This window comes from Juglans regia, chromosome 6 (genome assembly GCF_001411555.2).
Source record: "Juglans regia cultivar Chandler chromosome 6, Walnut 2.0, whole genome shotgun sequence".
Classification (NCBI taxonomy): domain Eukaryota; kingdom Viridiplantae; phylum Streptophyta; class Magnoliopsida; order Fagales; family Juglandaceae; genus Juglans; species Juglans regia.
In genome coordinates this window covers 17131193-17149438 of record NC_049906.1, presented here as the reverse complement: position 1 = coordinate 17149438, position 18246 = coordinate 17131193, and the positions used below count along the sequence as shown (strand labels likewise).

General features: G+C 35.8%; 2 protein-coding genes across 2 annotated transcripts; one reads left to right on the top strand and one right to left on the bottom strand.

Annotated features, from left to right (window-relative positions):
- Positions 1-196: 196 nt before the first annotated feature.
- LOC109008775 (proteasome subunit beta type-4-like) lies at positions 197-9460 on the bottom strand. Its single transcript, XM_035691045.1, has 7 exons — positions 9283-9460; positions 7439-7509; positions 7169-7245; positions 6229-6358; positions 5888-6047; positions 5607-5792; positions 197-701 (listed from the first exon to the last, which is right to left on the bottom strand). The coding sequence occupies exons 2-7, from the start codon at positions 7501-7503 to the stop codon at positions 588-590; spliced, it is 732 nt and encodes a 243-aa protein (XP_035546938.1). The 5' UTR covers positions 7504-7509; positions 9283-9460; the 3' UTR covers positions 197-587.
- A 5698-nt stretch (positions 9461-15158) lies between these two features.
- On the top strand, positions 15159-16925 carry LOC109008776 (chromatin accessibility complex 16kD protein-like). Its single transcript, XM_018988997.2, has 4 exons — positions 15159-15253; positions 15398-15482; positions 16636-16677; positions 16773-16925. Exons 1-4 carry the CDS (start codon positions 15167-15169, stop codon positions 16844-16846), a joined length of 288 nt encoding a protein of 95 aa, XP_018844542.1. The 5' UTR covers positions 15159-15166; the 3' UTR covers positions 16847-16925.
- Positions 16926-18246: the final 1321 nt, after the last annotated feature.

The window sequence follows — 18246 nt, the reverse complement described above, 5'->3', positions numbered from 1 at the left end:
CACAAGCATATGTAATTATGATTTTAGAACTTTGTTACTCATCATCTTCACACTCCACATACCACACATTTTTTTTTTTAGTTTTTTAAAATTCTTTTTGGTTTTATTCTTCTTAAACTAATCAAATTCTTCTACTAATCATTACTACAAATTTGATAACAGGATGAGGTAAAAAAAAAAAAGGTGTGGTCTCTTGTAGATGAATAGAATTTTTCCTGATTTTATGCCATAACATTTTTGAGAGATGCGGAGGATGCCATTTCCTCAAAATTCAGAATATCAAAAAAGCACAAGCCTATCAACATTTTTGAACCACGAATATAGTACCATAAAGAGAGAACGATAAGGCATAAAAATATTCAAAGATATGAACACATTGGGGGCATCCAGCTCAAGGTCAAACTCTTGTGAAAATCTGGGAGTAAACATAATCAAAACCAGGTATTTGTCAAATTTAACGATGGTCTACTAATGACACGAAGGTCCAGGCTATGATCTTCAACTTTAAGTTCAGCAATTACAAATAACGCAAGCAAAGTTTTGATAAACGAGAAAGCCAACCAGCTCTCTACATGGCAAGGGAGTACCTACCAAGATCCCACTGCACCCACGGTTGGGTTCTCGAATGTAACAAATCCCCAGAATGTCTTCAATGCATATGGCTGAGAGATAGTTATACCTTCTTCTGTGATCTTCGCAATCTGCAATTCCAATTCAGGTCTATTGGTAATAATTAAAAGAATGCCATCAAGTTAAATTACAATGTGAAAATCTTTTTTTTTTTCTCTTGTAATATTTTTTTTATTGGTAAGAAAGTTAAACAAATGTAGTGGATCTAAAAGCCATAACCACATTCATATCAAGCGCACGTGCCATTAGAGCTAAAGTTCATTGGCCAAAATTTGGTAATGATACACCTGCAATTCTTTTACAACTATTTTACAACCATTGCTGCCGTGCAACTTCATTAAAAATAAATTTCAATTTAACATGATTACCCTCCATTTAATATAGAATTGTAAAATAGTGTAAGTTAATCATTTTCCTACCAGAAAACATGTGAAAAAAAGATAGTTGGTAGATAGTGTCCATAATCAATTCCATTGAACACTTGGCCTACGCAGTTCCATAATCATCTTCCTCCACCCTTTGCCTTCCACTTCTTCAGGGATGATGGTAAGGCTCTTTCTCCCACCATCTCCATACTCGATTACATTCAAGTACCTACCATATGCATTGGATCTCTATGCAAGAAAACCACTTCTACCTAAGTGGGGGGTATAAGAATTTGGGTACAAACCGAAAAAATCGACTAGTTTTGGTTGGTCCAGACCGGACCAATTAAGAAGTCTCGATCTTGGTCCAAGAAAGTAGGGAAATTCGGTTCTCGGTCCGATCTCGGGGTGAGGTTTTTTCACCCTGGACTGACTGAATTTATTATATAAATTTTTCAATGATAATTAGTTATATAAATTGAAAATAAGTAATTAGATAATTTTCTTCTAACCTAATTATTTATGCTTATATTATATAAAGTATTAAAGGTTATGATTTTTAACATAGGGTATTAACTATTAATTATTGATAATACACATACTATTAGCATTATTAATTTATTTTACTTAAGTTAAACACTTAATTAGTTAAGTATATACCTAGTTAGACAACTTAGTTAAATCATTCACTTAATTATTATTTTTTTCATTTTATATAAATTTTTTTTGTCAAAAACTTGAAAAAATAAAAAAAGGACCCACACCGAAACACCCCGATAAGACCAATTGGACAGAACCAAAGCAGTCCGATCCGATCTGTACTTTTGGTGTAGCAAAAGATTCGGTGTGGTCCAAAATTCTCCTCCAAGACCAACCCGAAACTTATTCAAAAGAGATTTCCTAGGTTGTGCTCAAATCACTTTCCCATCCTTCTTGATTGTGGAGGTATCCATGGTGACCCAGGATACTTCAAGTTTGAAAACATGTAGTTGAAATCAGATGGGTTCCGTGATAGAGTCTAGCAATGGTTGTCTTCTTATCAATTTCATGGCACTCCAAGTTACATCATGTCATGTAAATTGAAGTCTCTAAAGAAAGATTTGAAGGCTTCGAATGAGCAAGCGTTTGGTAATGCGGAAGAACAAAAGTCTATTCTCTTCAAGGAACTCAAAAGATTGGAGGGAGTAGAGGAGGAGAAGGCATTATCTTAAACGAAGAGGGGTCGTAAAATTCAAGTGACTACAAACCTTGAAAGGGTCTCTCTATTGGAAGAAATATATTGGAGACAAATGTCGAGAGCACTTTGGTTGAAGGAAGGGGATAAATGCACCAAGTTTTTCTACTGGTTGGCTAATTCGCATAGGAGGAGGAACAATGCCATAGAGAAGTTGATGGTTGATGTAGCGGCTTCTTCCAACCAAATTGAGATCACAGATCACATTGTCAACTATTACAAAAGTTTGCTTTCAGAACAATCCTCATGAAGACCAAGACTAGATGGGCTTCACTTTGACGCTCTTGACTCGCAAGAAGTATGACAACTTGAGAGACCTTTTGAAGAAATAAAATTCAGAAGTGTTAAGAAGCATAGCGGGTGACAAAGCTTGAGGTCCAAATGGATTTTCAATGGCTTTTTTCCAAACTTGTTGAGAGAAGATCGATGAAGACATAATGCGGGTCTTTCATGAATTTCATGAAAACAGTAGGTTTGCAAAGAGTCTCAATGTAACATTTATTGTTCTCATTCCAAATGAATGGTGTTGTAGAGGTAAAAAGTATCGCCCTATGATCTTGGTGAGCAGAATTTACAAAATCCTTCGAAAGTTTTGGTGAATAGATTGAGCATAATGGTTGAGAAGTTAACATCAAAGCCTCAAAATGCCTTTGTCCGAGGTAGGCAAATTCTTGATTCGGTAATTATTGCTAATGCTTAGGTAGTAAGACTCAAGTCGGGAGTGTCAGGGCTATTGTATATGCTATATATGGAGAAGGCATATGACCGAGTCAACTAGAGAATTTTGCTTTACATGCTCGAGAGATGTGGCTTTGCATCGAAATGGTGCTCTTTGATCAAACAGTGTATCTCTACTGTTTGTTTTTCTCTCTTGGTGAATAGCACACCAAAGGGTTTTTATAAAAGCTACGAGACTTGAGACAAGGTGATCCTCTATCTCTGCTACTCTTTGATTTTGTAATAGAAGCTTTTAGCAAGATGATTTCAAATGTCATGTAGGGCAGGTTCTTATCCGGATTCTTAGTGGTGGAGGCAAATTATGGCTCACCTCACATATCTATCTTTTATTTGCCTGTGATACCCTAATCTTTTGTGGGGCCAGCCATGATCAAATTTGAGCTTTGAGAGCACTCCGTTTATGCTTTGGAGTTGCTTCGGGGTTGAAGGTGAACTTGGCTAAATAAAAAATAGTCTCAATGGGGGATGTTCCAAATGTGGAGAGCATCACTTACATTTTGCATATCTTAGCTGTCGATGAAATATTTGGGCCTTCCTTTGGGTGCCCCATTCAAATCAAAATCTATTTGGGATGATATACTAGGAAAAATGGAGTAAAAATTGGCTAGTTGGAAGATGTATCTATCCAAAAGTGGTAAGGTCACTTTAATCAAAAGTGCACTCTCCAACTTGCCAACCTACTTTACATCACTATTTCTGCTTCCCACCAAGGTGGCTTATCACATGGAGAAACTTCAACAAGATTTTTCCCCGGGGGGAGGGGATAAACGATGAGTTTAAATTCCACTTGGTTAAATGGCCCACGGTATGTTCTCCTACCCCGGAAGGTGGATTGGGTATTTGGAACTTGCAATTTTTTAACAAAGCTTTGCTTGGCAAATGGCTATATAGCTATATAGATATATACCACAATGAATGGGGAGCATTATGGAGAGCTGTCATAGAGTCAAAGAATGGTGAACCATGGGGAGGATAATGTTTGAATGAGGTAAGTGGGTCATATGGGGTTGGACATTGGAAATACATAAGAGGATGGGATACATTCACAAAATATCCGTTTTGAGGTGGGTTAAAATTAAATTAAATTTTCGCATGATGTATGGTGTGGCGATAGGGCACTCAAGGAAGCTTATCAAGAATCTATGGCATGGCAAGAATGAACTAAACCTTAATTGCATACCTCTTAATCCTATCTAATCGTACTCCCATAATGGAACATTACATTCTTCATAAATGCACAAGATTGGGAAGTTGCTGCTTTTTTGGAGTTTTATGATCTAGTGTACTCTACTCGTATGACGAGGGGGCTGCATACAAGATCTTTTGACGCCCTTCTAAGAAAGGGAAGTTCATGATCTCCTCCTACTATCAAGCCATGACCACGCATAATACAAATCCATTCCCATGGAAGAGTATTTGGAAGACAAAAGCAACCCCCCCTAAAAGCTTTTTTTTTTTTTTTTTTCCGGACAACTTTCCTAGGGAAGATCCTCATAATAGACAACCTACGGAAATGCCACATCATAGTCATTGTGAGATTGCTACAACCTTGTGGAATGACTTCTTTGCTTGGATGGGCTTTAGCTTGGGTGATGCCGAAAATAGTAATCAACCTCCTAGCTTCTTGGCAGGCAATCCAGAGCAACTTTTCAGATTGCAACAGTGTGGAAGATGGTCTCAATTTGTCTATGATCGTATATTTGGAGGGAGAGGAATGCAAGAAAATTTGAAGATCGAGAACGGTCGATAGATGAGCTTAGAATTTTATTTTTTAATACTCCATTGGTCAATTGTAATTGATTTTAGTGGCATGTCTTTTAATGACTTCCTCTAATTCTTTAAAAACACAAAACAAAATTCAACTGAACTTTAAAAATACTTCATTTCAAAATTATACATGAAAATCAGATACGGTATAAGAATGAAAAATAAACCCTCTACCACAAAAAAAAAAAAAGAAAAAAAAAAGCCTCGATTTGCAATGACACGCCTATTAATAAAAAAATTAAAATACAATCGTTTATCAAAATGTCATTTGCTTTATATTAGAGGTGGTACAACCTTTTAATAAGAATTTTGATTGGTTTAAAAAAGCATAAAGGTAATATAGAAAATTGAGAAAATAAAGAACTCACTTCTAAAAAGTCAACGCGTTTTAGGATATCTCAAAGGGGAAGTAAGATATTTCAATTGGGAAAGATGGAGTACAAAAATTCAAACAATCTCACAATCTACAAAACCATACAATGGTGTTATATATTATTAAGCGTCGAATCCTCATTGATCTTAAAAATACAAGGAGGATTTTGGTAGAATGACAATCTTAGAGGCAGTTTTAACAAGAAGGAAAAAAAAAGTACATTCAAATTCTTGCTTAGCATTTTAATAAGGATGGATATTTTTTTTAAGAAAACGCATACAAAATAAGATTTAGAGAATACAAACATCAAGAGTAGTTGCCAAATTTGGTCCAACAATTAGATCAAAATTAATTGTTTTCCACTAATATAATTGTAAGACTATTACTTATTTTTCTGAGGGTCTTAAAAATTATGAGTTATGGGAAACTTAGACACGAAATCCATATACTCACTAGGTGAAAAGGAAATCATGATAAATGATGTAAGGAAACAACAAACCTGAAGCTTGTTGACAGCAGACCGGTCACGGTATAGCAGTACACGCATACATTTCTCCAGTAACTTGACACCATCTTCAAAACTCAAGTTCTCGTGCCACTCATCACGAAGAATAGGCCGAGCAAGATGATTCCCAAACCCAGTTGCTACATGATTATCCTCAAAATTTACACCTATCATGCTAACCTGAACCAAAAATTACAGTAATAATTGCAGAGAAATATTCGTAGATGCAGATAGTTAGCAACAGAGCATCAAACAAAATGGCAAATTAGGATTACCATGCCAAGGTACTTCTGCCCATTTTTCACTCCACCAAGAATAAGTGAGTTCCACAGTGGATTAAACTTGTTCCTCCTATTATACATCATACGGGTTAAATAGCTGTGCACCTCTTTAGGCCCCAGAGAATTACCATCATCCCACATGTTGTCATACAGGCTGCAAACACCACGCACAAAATTCACAATCCCTTAGCCAGGAGAAAGAAATACAAACCCCCTCCAAGGGGACCCATAAACCAAGTTCCTTGCCCCATGACATCAACATAAAAACAAAAACAAATGTAAATTAGGTGCAAAGTTCCAGCTCCTCCATCTCTCCCAAAAAAACCAGCACTTACATAAGCTCATCGAGAGAACGTAAAATCTCCTGAAAATCACTTATTTCCCCACTTGCACCAAGAATAGAATGTTTTCCTGTAGGCTTCAATCGCTCCACACTCTTGTATCGCAAGGTAGATCCATAGGAGCCTGCCAATTAATCCACCAAGAAACAAATGTATTCTTTTTATTTTATATAAGTAAGATAATATTTTATTAATAACTAACGAGGGTTAAACCCTGGTACACATAAAGTATACAAGATATCCCCAAGAAGAAAATATATACATAAATAAGTTTTCCATCACATATTAACAAAAAAGAGTAGTAGTAAGCCTTGATATATAGGTGGTAAGTGACATACCAAAACAATTCCTTCCAAAGTGGTTCCAAAAAAGGGATTCAACTTAGTTGTGGAGCTAAAAAGACGATAATAAGAGACTTCATGGAAGCATGCAATTTTTTATTTTTTTTTTATAGGTAAAGGGAGCATGTAGCGTGTTAATATGGTTTTGTATACTTTATAATAATGAATCGGTATTCATAATCATGCCCTTCTGGAAACCTTACTCTAATCCAAAAAAAAAAACCAGTATTAGCATAACTGAATATCATCTTAATTATCTAGAGCGCAGTTTTACAGTTCCAAGAGGGAGACAAGTAACTGGACTCAGAAAAGTTTTTCAGAAATCTAAAGACGTATCTACACACGCACACGCACACATATATATATAGCTACATATATGCACCAGAGAACGAGTGCAGGCACATACACATACACATACATATACATAATCATATGCATATGCATATACATATACATATATTAGAAATAACCCATATTGTCAGTTAATAAGCGATTGTTTTAACAGCAGCAAACACGATGGATCATGATGAAGACAACATTAATTTTAACGAAATTAAATTAAAATTCTAATTAAGGACGATGAGTTTAGCAACCTCCCATATCAGCCGCCATAAGAATTCCATCTTTGTATTTGATAGCAACAACGGACGAGCCAGTAACATATGGGTACCTAAACCAATCCAAAAATAATTAAATAAATAACTTGGTCTGCATTGTAATATTTGCACGTAGATTTACACTTTAACCTAGTAGCCATTCAAAGCACTCAAAGACTTCTAGAGACTGCCAAAACCCAAACAATCCTAACCTTAAATCCATATGAACCAATAGATACATGTATGTAACAAAGAAAGAGGGCATACAAAGTTCTTTCCAAAGCGGATTCAGAGCCCATTAGGTTATGCTGCTTGGCTTCGTTTGAATCCATCGTCAGCTGCGTAAATAACAAATAAGGGCACTCAGTGAGAGAGATCTGACTTCTGAGCCAAGTTTGAGATTTTTCGGGTCGAAAAATGGGAGAGACGGACGGAGAGAGACGAGAGTAAGATAGTGAGAGAGATGAGAATAAGAGCACTCTCCTTGGATTAGTTAAAGTTAAAGTACATTTTTATGAATGTAAGATGAATTTAACTTTTAACTATTCCATTCACATAAGTCTCCACATTGGAATAGTCATTTTTTCATTATATGATAATAAAATAATAAAAGATGAATTTGACTTTGGCTATTCACATGAAATCTCTACATAGGATTATCCATTTAATCATGAATAATTAATAATTTCAAAAATATTTTAATTTTTTTAATTATGAAATTATTTTATTTTATCATATTTTATTATTCATAATATTATATATTAATTAGTAATCATATTCTAATTAAATTGTGGGTTAAAAAAATATATTTTTTCAATTGTCATTTAATGCTATAACCACAAACGTCTAATTAAACTTATCTAAAATTCTATATAAATGTCTTAATTTACAAACCAATCCAATATTTCTCATCCAACTATATCTTACATTTTTTACCAAAATTTTCTTCTACCATATAGTTTTTTTACCAAATTTTCTTCTATCTAATAATCATATCTACTAAATTTTTCATCCAACCATCTTCTTTTACCAAACTTTCTTCTATCAAACAACCATATCTACTCTATTTTCCATTCAACAATATTTTTATTTTCAGGTGTGTACAGCTTCTTCATTTTGAGCAAACTACATTCAGATCTCTCTCTCTGTATAACTTCAAATATTAAATACGGGTTCATCCACAAAATACACAAGATATAGCTTTGACAAAATGCAGCTTACATCCACAAAATACATTAGTAGGACTTTGTATTTCCACAAAATACATTCAGGTCTTATCCACATTTCCACAAAATACATTCAGCAGCTTATCCACATTCCCACAAAATACATTCAGCTGGATATAAAATAAAAACACAATTTAAAATACTTAGCCCAAGTCTTTCTCCTCCGTCTTAAAAACGATATAAAATAAAAACACAATTTAAAATCTTACTTCCTTTCTCTTTAATAGTTTTATCCAGTATTAACGAAACTAGAAGGCAAGATTTGAAAGCCGGAAATTACCAATACATACTACTCATCAAGCAATAAAAACTTCACAAAAACATTATAAAAAATAAAAAAGGAGTGAAACCAACCCAAAAGTTACAAAAACAGTAGAAAACATCAAATCTAACCAAAATACATTTCCAAGCCACTTGAGACGCTCCTTTGAAAAAAATCTAAATTCAAATCCTAAAAGCCCTATCCATTCAACGTATCAGCATTTAGCGGCTAACTGTTAAAAATTAAAAAAATGAACGAAAATCTAGAAATCGATCAAATAAACATCGCCACAAAGGTCCACATATCATTAAAAAAAGTTAAAAAGGAAAAATACCCACAGATTAAACTATATTAAATAAGTATTTAGATTGAAAAAAAATGACCGACGTTCTAATCAGAATTGTTGGCATGCAGAACACAAAATCCGAAACAAACAAGCAAAACGGACACAAATCCGTAAGTGAGTGTAACATAAAACATCTCCAATTGCCCCCAAAATATATAGATGAAAGCAGATTGAGGTTTGGAATACAAAAAAAAAAGGGGATAAAAATTGGGGATCTTAGAAAGAAAGAGGAAGGATCCAGGAACTAGGGGTTTGATATTCGAGCTGAAAGACTTACAGTTGAGGGATCGAGAAGGGTAACGAATCTGCGAGGATGAGATTGTGTGAGAAGCGCACGATAGAGAAAGAGAGAACCACAAGAGAGGCGTATCGAAGAGAGAGAGAGAGAGCTGCTGTGTTTGGATGGCTTTTTCTTTCTATTCTGCTCTGCGTCGCTGTCTAGAAAATATAAATAGCACTCTATTATACATAACAGCCGCTGCACATTAAGTGTATTGGATGAAAAATAAAAAAAATAAAAAAAATCACAGCATGGGTGTGTTGCGGCTATGGACTGATGCCCAGAATAACTCTTATAAATATTAGAGTCCTTCTATATGAAATCTACTGTAGCGGTGCACTCAATGCACACACTACGTGGATGCATTTTGGTATTTGGTTTTTTTTTTTTTTTTAATCACAACACACGTTTTGATTCTAAGACGTATTTGAAAATTGTAGGAGTGATACCCGCCCCTTACGGGGCGGGGCCACCTTTTTCCCGGACCCTGCCCCTGCATGGGCGGGGGCGGGGCCCCTGTCCGCTGCCCGGGGTGCGGGGGTGGACCCCCACCCGTCCACCCCCCGCACATGCCTCTGGCCCAGTACTTTTTTCTGGGCCCTAAATGGCCCAGAATCAGTTTTTGGGCCACTTTGGGCCCAGAATTCGTTTTGGGCCACTTTGGGCCCATTATTTAGATTAAAAAAAATACAAATTTAAAAACAGAAAAGAAATAATTTTTTTTTGATAAGTAGATATTAAGTTTTAACTATTAAATAATTAAGTAATATTCATCACTAAGGCAGTAAGACACTATGCTAAAATAAATAGTTTACAATTATACAAATTAAGAGAACTAATAAACTATTACAAACTCTTCTAAAAAAAATAAATATTACAAATTGTATAATTAACTATTGTAGCAACATTACAATAATTGTAAATTAAGAACATTGATTTTGGGGTGGAGCCATAGTTGTGAGTTCACTGAGTTGTGTCGAATGTCGATTGCTGTGAGACTAAAAATCAATAAGTTAAAAATAAAAGTTAATAAGTCAAAAAACCTGAAATATTAATAAGTTAAAAATAAAACAAATTAGAATTAAAAAGTTATAAAAATGAAACAAAGTTTTAAATGCAAAAAATAATTAGGGGAGAAATTATGCAAGCCATGGCAATGATGAGTCCAATACAAAAGTCATACTGCATCGGAGGTAGCCGTAGACGCCGTCTCATGTATCACTATAAGTATTAAATTTGAAATGAAATTAATGAATACCAATTAAATTAAAATAAATAAATTAAAATAAGAAATTAAAATAAATATCAGATCCAGACTGATCATCACCCTCCTCCTCGACGTCGGCCTCCTCATACTCAAGAACATCCGAAACATGAATTGGAGTTCCCTTGATCCAATTCTGCGTGCAAAACAAAGCCTCCACAGTGGCAGGAGCTAATGAACTCCGAAATGAATCTAATACACGCCCTCCGGTACTAAAGGCCGACTCTGAGGCTACTGTGCTAACAGGGATGGCCAAAAGTGTGCGGGCTATCTCTCCAAGGATGGGATACTTCACAGCATTCACCTTCCACCAACTTAATATATCGAAATCTTGTGAAAATGGTAGAATCTCTGCTGCTAAGTATCTGTCTATCTCTGACTGAGCCTCTACAGAAGTCCGGAGGAAGGGGGCCTGCTCATACCTCTCACTCCACTCCAATCTACGCCTTTTCCCAACCTCGACTTCAGGAAACTGTGAGCCTGAGGCTGAGGGGGTAGATGTAGGTGCCGCAATATTACCACCCCGCAGGGTGGAAAACTCATCAAATAATCTAGTAAGGGTTTCCCGAACCCTTGCTGCAATAAGCTCCGCCCATACTTGCCCGTACGCAAGGCCCAATCCAAATATCATGCCATCCAACTTATACCTCGGGTCAAAGACGACAGCTACATATAATAAAATATTAGCCCTAGTTAAATCTCCCCAATACTTGTTGTACTTTGACCTCATAATCAATGCCATCTCCCGCAGCCTAATGTGACCACCCGCGACCATGTCATCTAATTCTTCTTTTACCCTACATATTTGTTGGCATACAACATTGGATGTAGGGTATAAAGTTCCGGATAGTCTCGTGGTGACATGGTAAAAAAGCCTCAAAAACTCAACAAAAATAGTTACAATTTCCCAATCATCAGCTACGGGTTTCCCCAATCCCCCGTGATCATCAAAATATTTTACATATTGGATGTATTCGTCACCCAATAATGCAAATGCCAGCCTATATTCTTGGGCCGCCTCCAACATCAGAAATGTTGAGTTCCATCGTGTAGGCATATCAGTACAAAAGCCCTTCTTAGATGTTAGACCCGCAGATCTCGCAACAACCTTGAATTTCTTCAACCTTGAAGGAGAAGATCTCACCCATCTCACAGTAGTCCTAACCCGAGCAATCGAGTCATGAAGATCTCTCAAACCATCACTGACAATCAAATTCAGAATATGTGCCGCACATCTCACATGCAGACACTCACCACCCATAAGTGTCTTATTTGCCTCTCTAAGATAAGTTTTCAAATGTCCTAATGCAACATCGTTAGACGAGGTATTATCGACTGTGACTGTAACAACTCGGCTCAAACCCCACTCTTTTATTGAAACCTCCAAGGCCTTCCCAACTGTCTCACCCTTATGATCAGTGATTTTACAAAATTTTATAATTTTCTTTTGTAATGTCCAATGGCAATCAATAAAATGCACAGTCAAAGACATATAATTAAAATTTTGGATCGATGTCCAAGTGTCAGTGGTGAGACAAACAAACTGATCTGCCAATTGACCCCTCAACTTCTCATTTTCAATGTAAAAATACTTTTTTACATCCTTTGCCACCGTGTGGCGAGAGGGAATATTAAACCTTGGTTCCAAGTAGTGAGAATACGCTTAGAACCATTTCCCGTCTACAATTTGAAAAGGTAGCTCGTCTATTATGATCATACGAGCTAGATGTCTTCTACACTCATCGGGATCATACTTAGTATACCCCCTCAAATTTGCACCCCCACTAGTCTCATCCGCCATTTTTTGAAGTCCAACTTCTAGCCTAGATTGGCTTTTATCTTGTAATGATCTTAATATTGGACTTTTTTTGTATTGCTCTTCTAAGTGCACCTTTAATTGTGAGGTGCCGTGTTTCCTATAGTGGCATCCATAAATTTTCCCATAATGGTTACACTTGGCTTAGGGGTTACTTGAGTCACCACTCTCTAGTTTGGTGAAATGACTCCAAACTATTGAAGCAGGTTTCTTGCTGGGCTTGGGGGCGGGGCAAGGTGCCGTAGGGCTAGGGGTAGGGGTATGAGTAGGAGGGGTAGGTGTAGGTGTAGGGGTAGGGGTAGGGGTGCCCTCAGCCTGAGAAGGAGAGCTCGCACTCGACTCTGTTGGCATATCCATGAACTAAAGCAAACAAGAAATCTGAAATAATAGAAAACATAACAACTATATAATGAACATAAAAGAAAAGTATAATAAAAAAAAGTATCACACTATCACTTGACATTCATATATATATGTAAATATATATATTGTGTACTTTGGTTATAAATGTAATAAAGTATATTAACAACAAATACACTATATGTTGTTAATAAAGTATATTAACAAATACACTACATGAGGCAAGAAAATATTGATGTTTCCTTTATTTAAGTAAGGTAGAAAAGTCCACATCCAACAAATTAAAAAATATTAACGAATAAATGACATCTTTTTATTTATTTATTTATTTATTTAGGCTTAGGGGTTAAAATAATAAAAAATAATTATAAAGATGATAATGAAAAATAATTTTCTTTTTACTCTTGTAAATGTAGTATTATACTATTATGCATGGGTTGAAAAATTATATTTAGAGTAGATAAGTCTTGTGTATTTTTTTTTAAAGAAAAAACTTGATTAGTAAATGTGAAACTTGCAAGAATAATATTTTTTTTTAATTTAATTTTGTCATTCATAGGAAAGACGTATTTGGACAATTTAATGATTTTATGGTAAAAAAAGGGAACTCAAAGATGATGGTTTCTTAAGTAACTATATAATAGAAATTTAGGTAACCTAATATATAGAAATATATCTTCCTTTATCCATATTTTCTACCTCTCATTTCCCTTAATTCTTTCCACTTTTATAACCTAACAAAGTCCAATTACATTCAAAACAAAATAAGAAAAATAAATGAGACCCATTACATAACAATCAAGCTTCCAACTTCCAAGTAGTTTACGTATTTAATATTAGACCATATCCACCTCAAAGATTTCCTTTTCTATATAAATAAATTAGATAAATATAGATAAATGATATCTATAAAGATAATTGAGTATAATCCATAGTTAACCTAAATCTTGGGACCAAAATAATTACATAAGAACTTCGATGATGACGATTCATCTAGTTTTCAAAATCTTACATAATTAGGAGTCAGTAAAAAATCATTAGATTAATCAACTTCTAATTTTGAAAATGAACAGACAAGATCAATTGTTGCCATGAATAAGTGATTATTTCAGAAGGAACCATATTTTGTTCGGCCATTAACAACCCAGTGAAGTGAAAAATAATTTAGAGGTTTGAATCTTTGGAACCCTAAATTAATTTAGGGGTTTCAATAAATTAATTTAGGGTTTCGGATTTGAACCCTAAATTAATTTAGGGGTTTCAATCTTTGAAACCCCTAAATTAATTTAGGGTTTCAGATTTGAACCCTAAATTAATTTAGGGGTTCCAATCCGAATTAATTAGAGTCTTAGACACAATGAAATCCAATCCAATCCGAAATAATTACAGAAATGAGAAAACAAACACAATTCACATGCATTTCACGGACTCATTCAAATTTCAAACCAAAACACATGCACAATCTAAGCTCCACAGCACACAATTCACAAAAATCTCATCCTCCATCTCCGTTAAACCCCATCCTTCCTTCAATCTTCATTAAAAATATAAATCACAAAAAAATAAAATAGGATAGGGTTTCTTACGGCTTACCTTCGGATCTTCGGTGAGGGAGATGCAGAGAGAGGGACCGGATGCGCACGGCGACGTTGAAGGAGACGCTGGTAGTTGGGTGCGGCGCCAGAAACTCAGAGAGAGGGAGAGACGAGAGAGTTGGTGGGTCGGTCACTGGGAGCGGGTGGGTCGATCACATAGAGAAGCAAGAGTCTGAGAGTGAGCGAGGGAGGAATCGGGGAGGGGGGGTTTCGATTCTAATTAACCCAAGCATGAAACGACGAGGTTTAAAAAAAAAAAACCTACGCATGAAACGATGTTGTTTCATGCGTAGTTTATATATATATATATATATATATGAACAGTAAATAGCAGGGGTGGGTGTCACCCCATCCCGCACCCGCCCCCGGACAGAGCACCAGATGCGGGGCGGGTGACCCCGCCCCCGCATCTGGCGGACGGTGTGGTCCGCCCGCCACACGGGTGCGGGGCGGAAGCGGGTCGGGGCAACGGGGGCGGGGCCCCGCTGCCCACCCCTAGAAAATTGTATGTTTTGTTTCATCCCATTCGAATTCATGCCGCGAAAACCCTGCTCCATCGCAACCCGCGTCTACTTTCACAACCCAGCACCTCCTGGTGACGCTGTCTCTCTCGTCAGTGCCACCGAGCGGCACTCCTCCGTCTGTCCAGCGCCTCCACTGTCCCACGAGCTCATTGAACGGAGCAAATTCAAGCTACATCTTAAGAGGAGCAGAAAATCCTCTACTTTTCAGCTACATCTCTTCAGCTCCCATTTCGAAAAAAATGCAACAGGCATACTTACCTTAATCTTTGTACAAACACTTTGATTTGGAGAGAAACAGGACGTGAAGCCGCATAGGTTTTCGATGCATCGTATCAAGACGATTATCCGAAGTGAGAACTCCGATTTGCGCGTTACGCAGGAGGCCCTTTTTGTGGTCAACAAAGCTACGGTATTTTATCCTTTTATTTCTATCATTCACGGATTTCAGCTCGGTTTCAACCCAATCACAAATCTAGGGTTTTCAATTTTTATTTTTTGGATGAAGAAAATAAATGTGTTTGTGTTTATGAAGGTTTATTTCAATTGTTTGCAGGAGAAGTTCCTTGAACAATTTACGAAAGATGCGTATTCATGTTGTGTTGGGGACCGTAAAAAATCGCTCGCTTACAAGCACCTATGTAGTGTCTCTAACTGTCTTTTCTGGCTAAATTTGTTATTGAGCAACGTATTTCTTGTTCGATAATTGCATTGCCTTAGAAATGTGTCATTGATTGGTTTGTTTTCTCAAACACTTTCATCGATCTCGTTAAAAAAAAATAGAACACTTTTTTAAGATTTGGATGAACTTTGGCCAATTCTTTCGTTTTAGCTTTTAACACTTGGCTATCTGCTCTGCGTCAGTAGTCGGTTGTTTTTAATGATATCCTTTTGCTTGCGTTGCGTAGATCTTGTTGAATAGCTGGGGTTCATGATCTTGATTATTTAAAATCAATGAAGCGTTGAAAATAAGTTTTATAATTTTCATTGAATGTGGTGATCTTTGTTGCACATTTTCACGGTTTTGGTTCATGATTCATGGAAGGAAACACAACACCAATGCACTGCTACCTATGGTTTTTAATATTTTACTTGTTCTATCTAGTAAAGTTGGGGCCTTTGTGCTGCATGACTTATGCTTTCTTTTGGGATAAATTATAAACTATTGTGGCTGCAGTAATATCAATTGCATGAAAAAATCATTAACAGACCATTTTCTACCCTTGATTTATTAGAAAGCTTAAGGGATGCTTGGGAAATGAGATGACATGAGAAATATTTGAATAGTAATAAAATAATTTGAGTTATGGTGTTTTATTAGATTTTGGAAAAAGAGAGAAAAAAAGTTGAATTAAAATATTATAAAATTAAAATATTGTTAGAATATAAATTTTAATATAATTTTTGTTTTGGAATTTAACAAAGTTGAATTATTTTTTGTGTTTTGTTTTGGAAGTTTGGGAAAACTGTAATGATTAGGTAATAATTAGATGAAAAAGTTAAATATTTAAAATTGAAAAGTGTTTGTGTTTGAGTGATGTTTGGGAAAAAAATGAGATGAAATGAAATGGGATAGGATAGGATGAGATGTGATGAGTTGAAACCATCTCTATTCCCAAACAACCTCTAAATTTCAGACAATTTGCTTGTTACTTCAATTGATTCTACACTCAGCTTGTAGAGGGTTCAAAGACTCTTTAAATGTTTAATGTCCCTAATCTGTGCTAGATTTTTTGCAAGTCAATACCGTTATTTTTATTCAAGCTGTATTAAAATGCTTCTTTCTCATTTCAGCATCGGTCATTTGTAAAACGAGGAGATATGACTTTCTTTCAGGTATTTGTATGCTTCTCTTGGTGAAACCTTTCCATGTTAAATACAATATATTCTAAACTTTTCTGCAGTTTCTGATGTTATTTACGTGTCTGTAGATTTTGTCCCTGAGAAGATAAAAGCTGAAAATGCCTTGGCAGAGAGAAAAGTAAATGAGACAGAAGTGGGCTAGGTCCTTCAAAATGTGCTGATTGGGATGATAATCCTGCAATTGCTTAAACAAAGCTCATTTATTGCCTTGGATCATGATCTTCCTGCTCAAAGCACTTAGTGTACTCAAGAAACCCATTACTTGGACAATTGTGGAGCAGATCCATGTGTGATCACATCTACCTCTTAAGGGTCTTACAACAGTTGAACCATGTGCATGCTGTTCTAGAAAATGAAAAACAATTGGATACATTTGATAGATCACCTCGTGAGATGGCCAGTGAGCTGGTTTGAATTGAATTTAGAGTTCTGTAGATATAGTTAATTTTTTATCTATGAATTTTTTGAGCAGATTGTTCTTAATTCTGGTCAAGTGATCATTGTTTGAATTGAATTCTATTTAACAGTTATCTATTTTAATTTTTAATTATGAATATTAGAGTGAAAGATTAGTTTTAACACAACATGGCATATTTAATCTGGGTTCTATAGTGATAGGAAACATCCTGCAAACCTATGAACAAACTTTGCATTGCTCAATTGGAAAATATACCCTATATTGATCAGGGAATCTTGCTAGAACTTTGGATTACCATTCCAGGAGGAATGGATCTAACATCCATATGCTTATGCTTCTCTATGTATATCTAACACTCCTGCTCTATAATATGAGTTTGTTCCTCCAAATCAAACCCAGTGTTGCAAATTTATCCGTAGCAAGCTTTGATTTTATTTGCTCTTTCAATCTCAATCCATTTACATACTGGCAGTATCATTTGAGTGGCAACCTCAATAGGTTCCCTCTAGAGTTTGAACTTCTATCTCCAAAATACCATACTCTGGATTTGGATGTTACATACTCAAGACACTCATCAGGCACTTCCCCCTCCCCCAAAAAAGAATAAACAAGATGGAGAAATAATCAAAACCCACCTACATTTAAAACCAAGTTATAATCATCTTGGCAGTGTTCAATAATAGGTATCAAATCTTTTGATACAGTGTTCCATTTACAGACTTGCTTAAGCACATCACGAGTTTGTGGATCGTCACGCCTCAAAAACCTCAGCAAATCCTTCAAATTATCTGCAAAAAGGTTGGCAGGCAATGAAGTATGGTAAACCAAACCACTCAAATCTCTGCACCTCAGTGGGCCAAGAAAGGGCTAGTGTAAAATGCGACTTCCTCTTTTATTATAGGAACTTAAAACATTAAATTCCAAATCTTATGGTTTTCATGGGACCATAGACAACAAACTCTTGTCAACTGATAATACATTATCCTACCTTAGGCAAGCTTTTAGATTTCTGAAACCCAATGTCAATACCACATAAACCACAAACTGTAACTTAACAATTTTAGTGATGTAGTTATGATATCAGTTTATAGAGAAAAATAATAATTTTTGAGAAATTAAGGTAG

Coding starts and splice junctions, on each gene's coding strand:
- LOC109008775 (XM_035691045.1), bottom strand. CDS start 7,503: ATGGATTCAAACGAAGCCAAGCAGCATAACCTAATGGGCTCTGAATCC. Junction 6,048..6,228: donor CGTTCTCTCGATGAGCTTAT/GTAAGTGCTGGT, acceptor TGGTGTTTGCAG/CCTGTATGACAACATGTGGG. Junction 5,793..5,887: donor GGCAGAAGTACCTTGGCATG/GTAATCCTAATT, acceptor TTTTTGGTTCAG/GTTAGCATGATAGGTGTAAA.
- LOC109008776 (XM_018988997.2), top strand. CDS start 15,167: ATGCATCGTATCAAGACGATTATCCGAAGTGAGAACTCCGATTTGCGC. Junction 15,254..15,397: donor TTGTGGTCAACAAAGCTACG/GTATTTTATCCT, acceptor AATTGTTTGCAG/GAGAAGTTCCTTGAACAATT. Junction 16,678..16,772: donor GAGATATGACTTTCTTTCAG/GTATTTGTATGC, acceptor ACGTGTCTGTAG/ATTTTGTCCCTGAGAAGATA.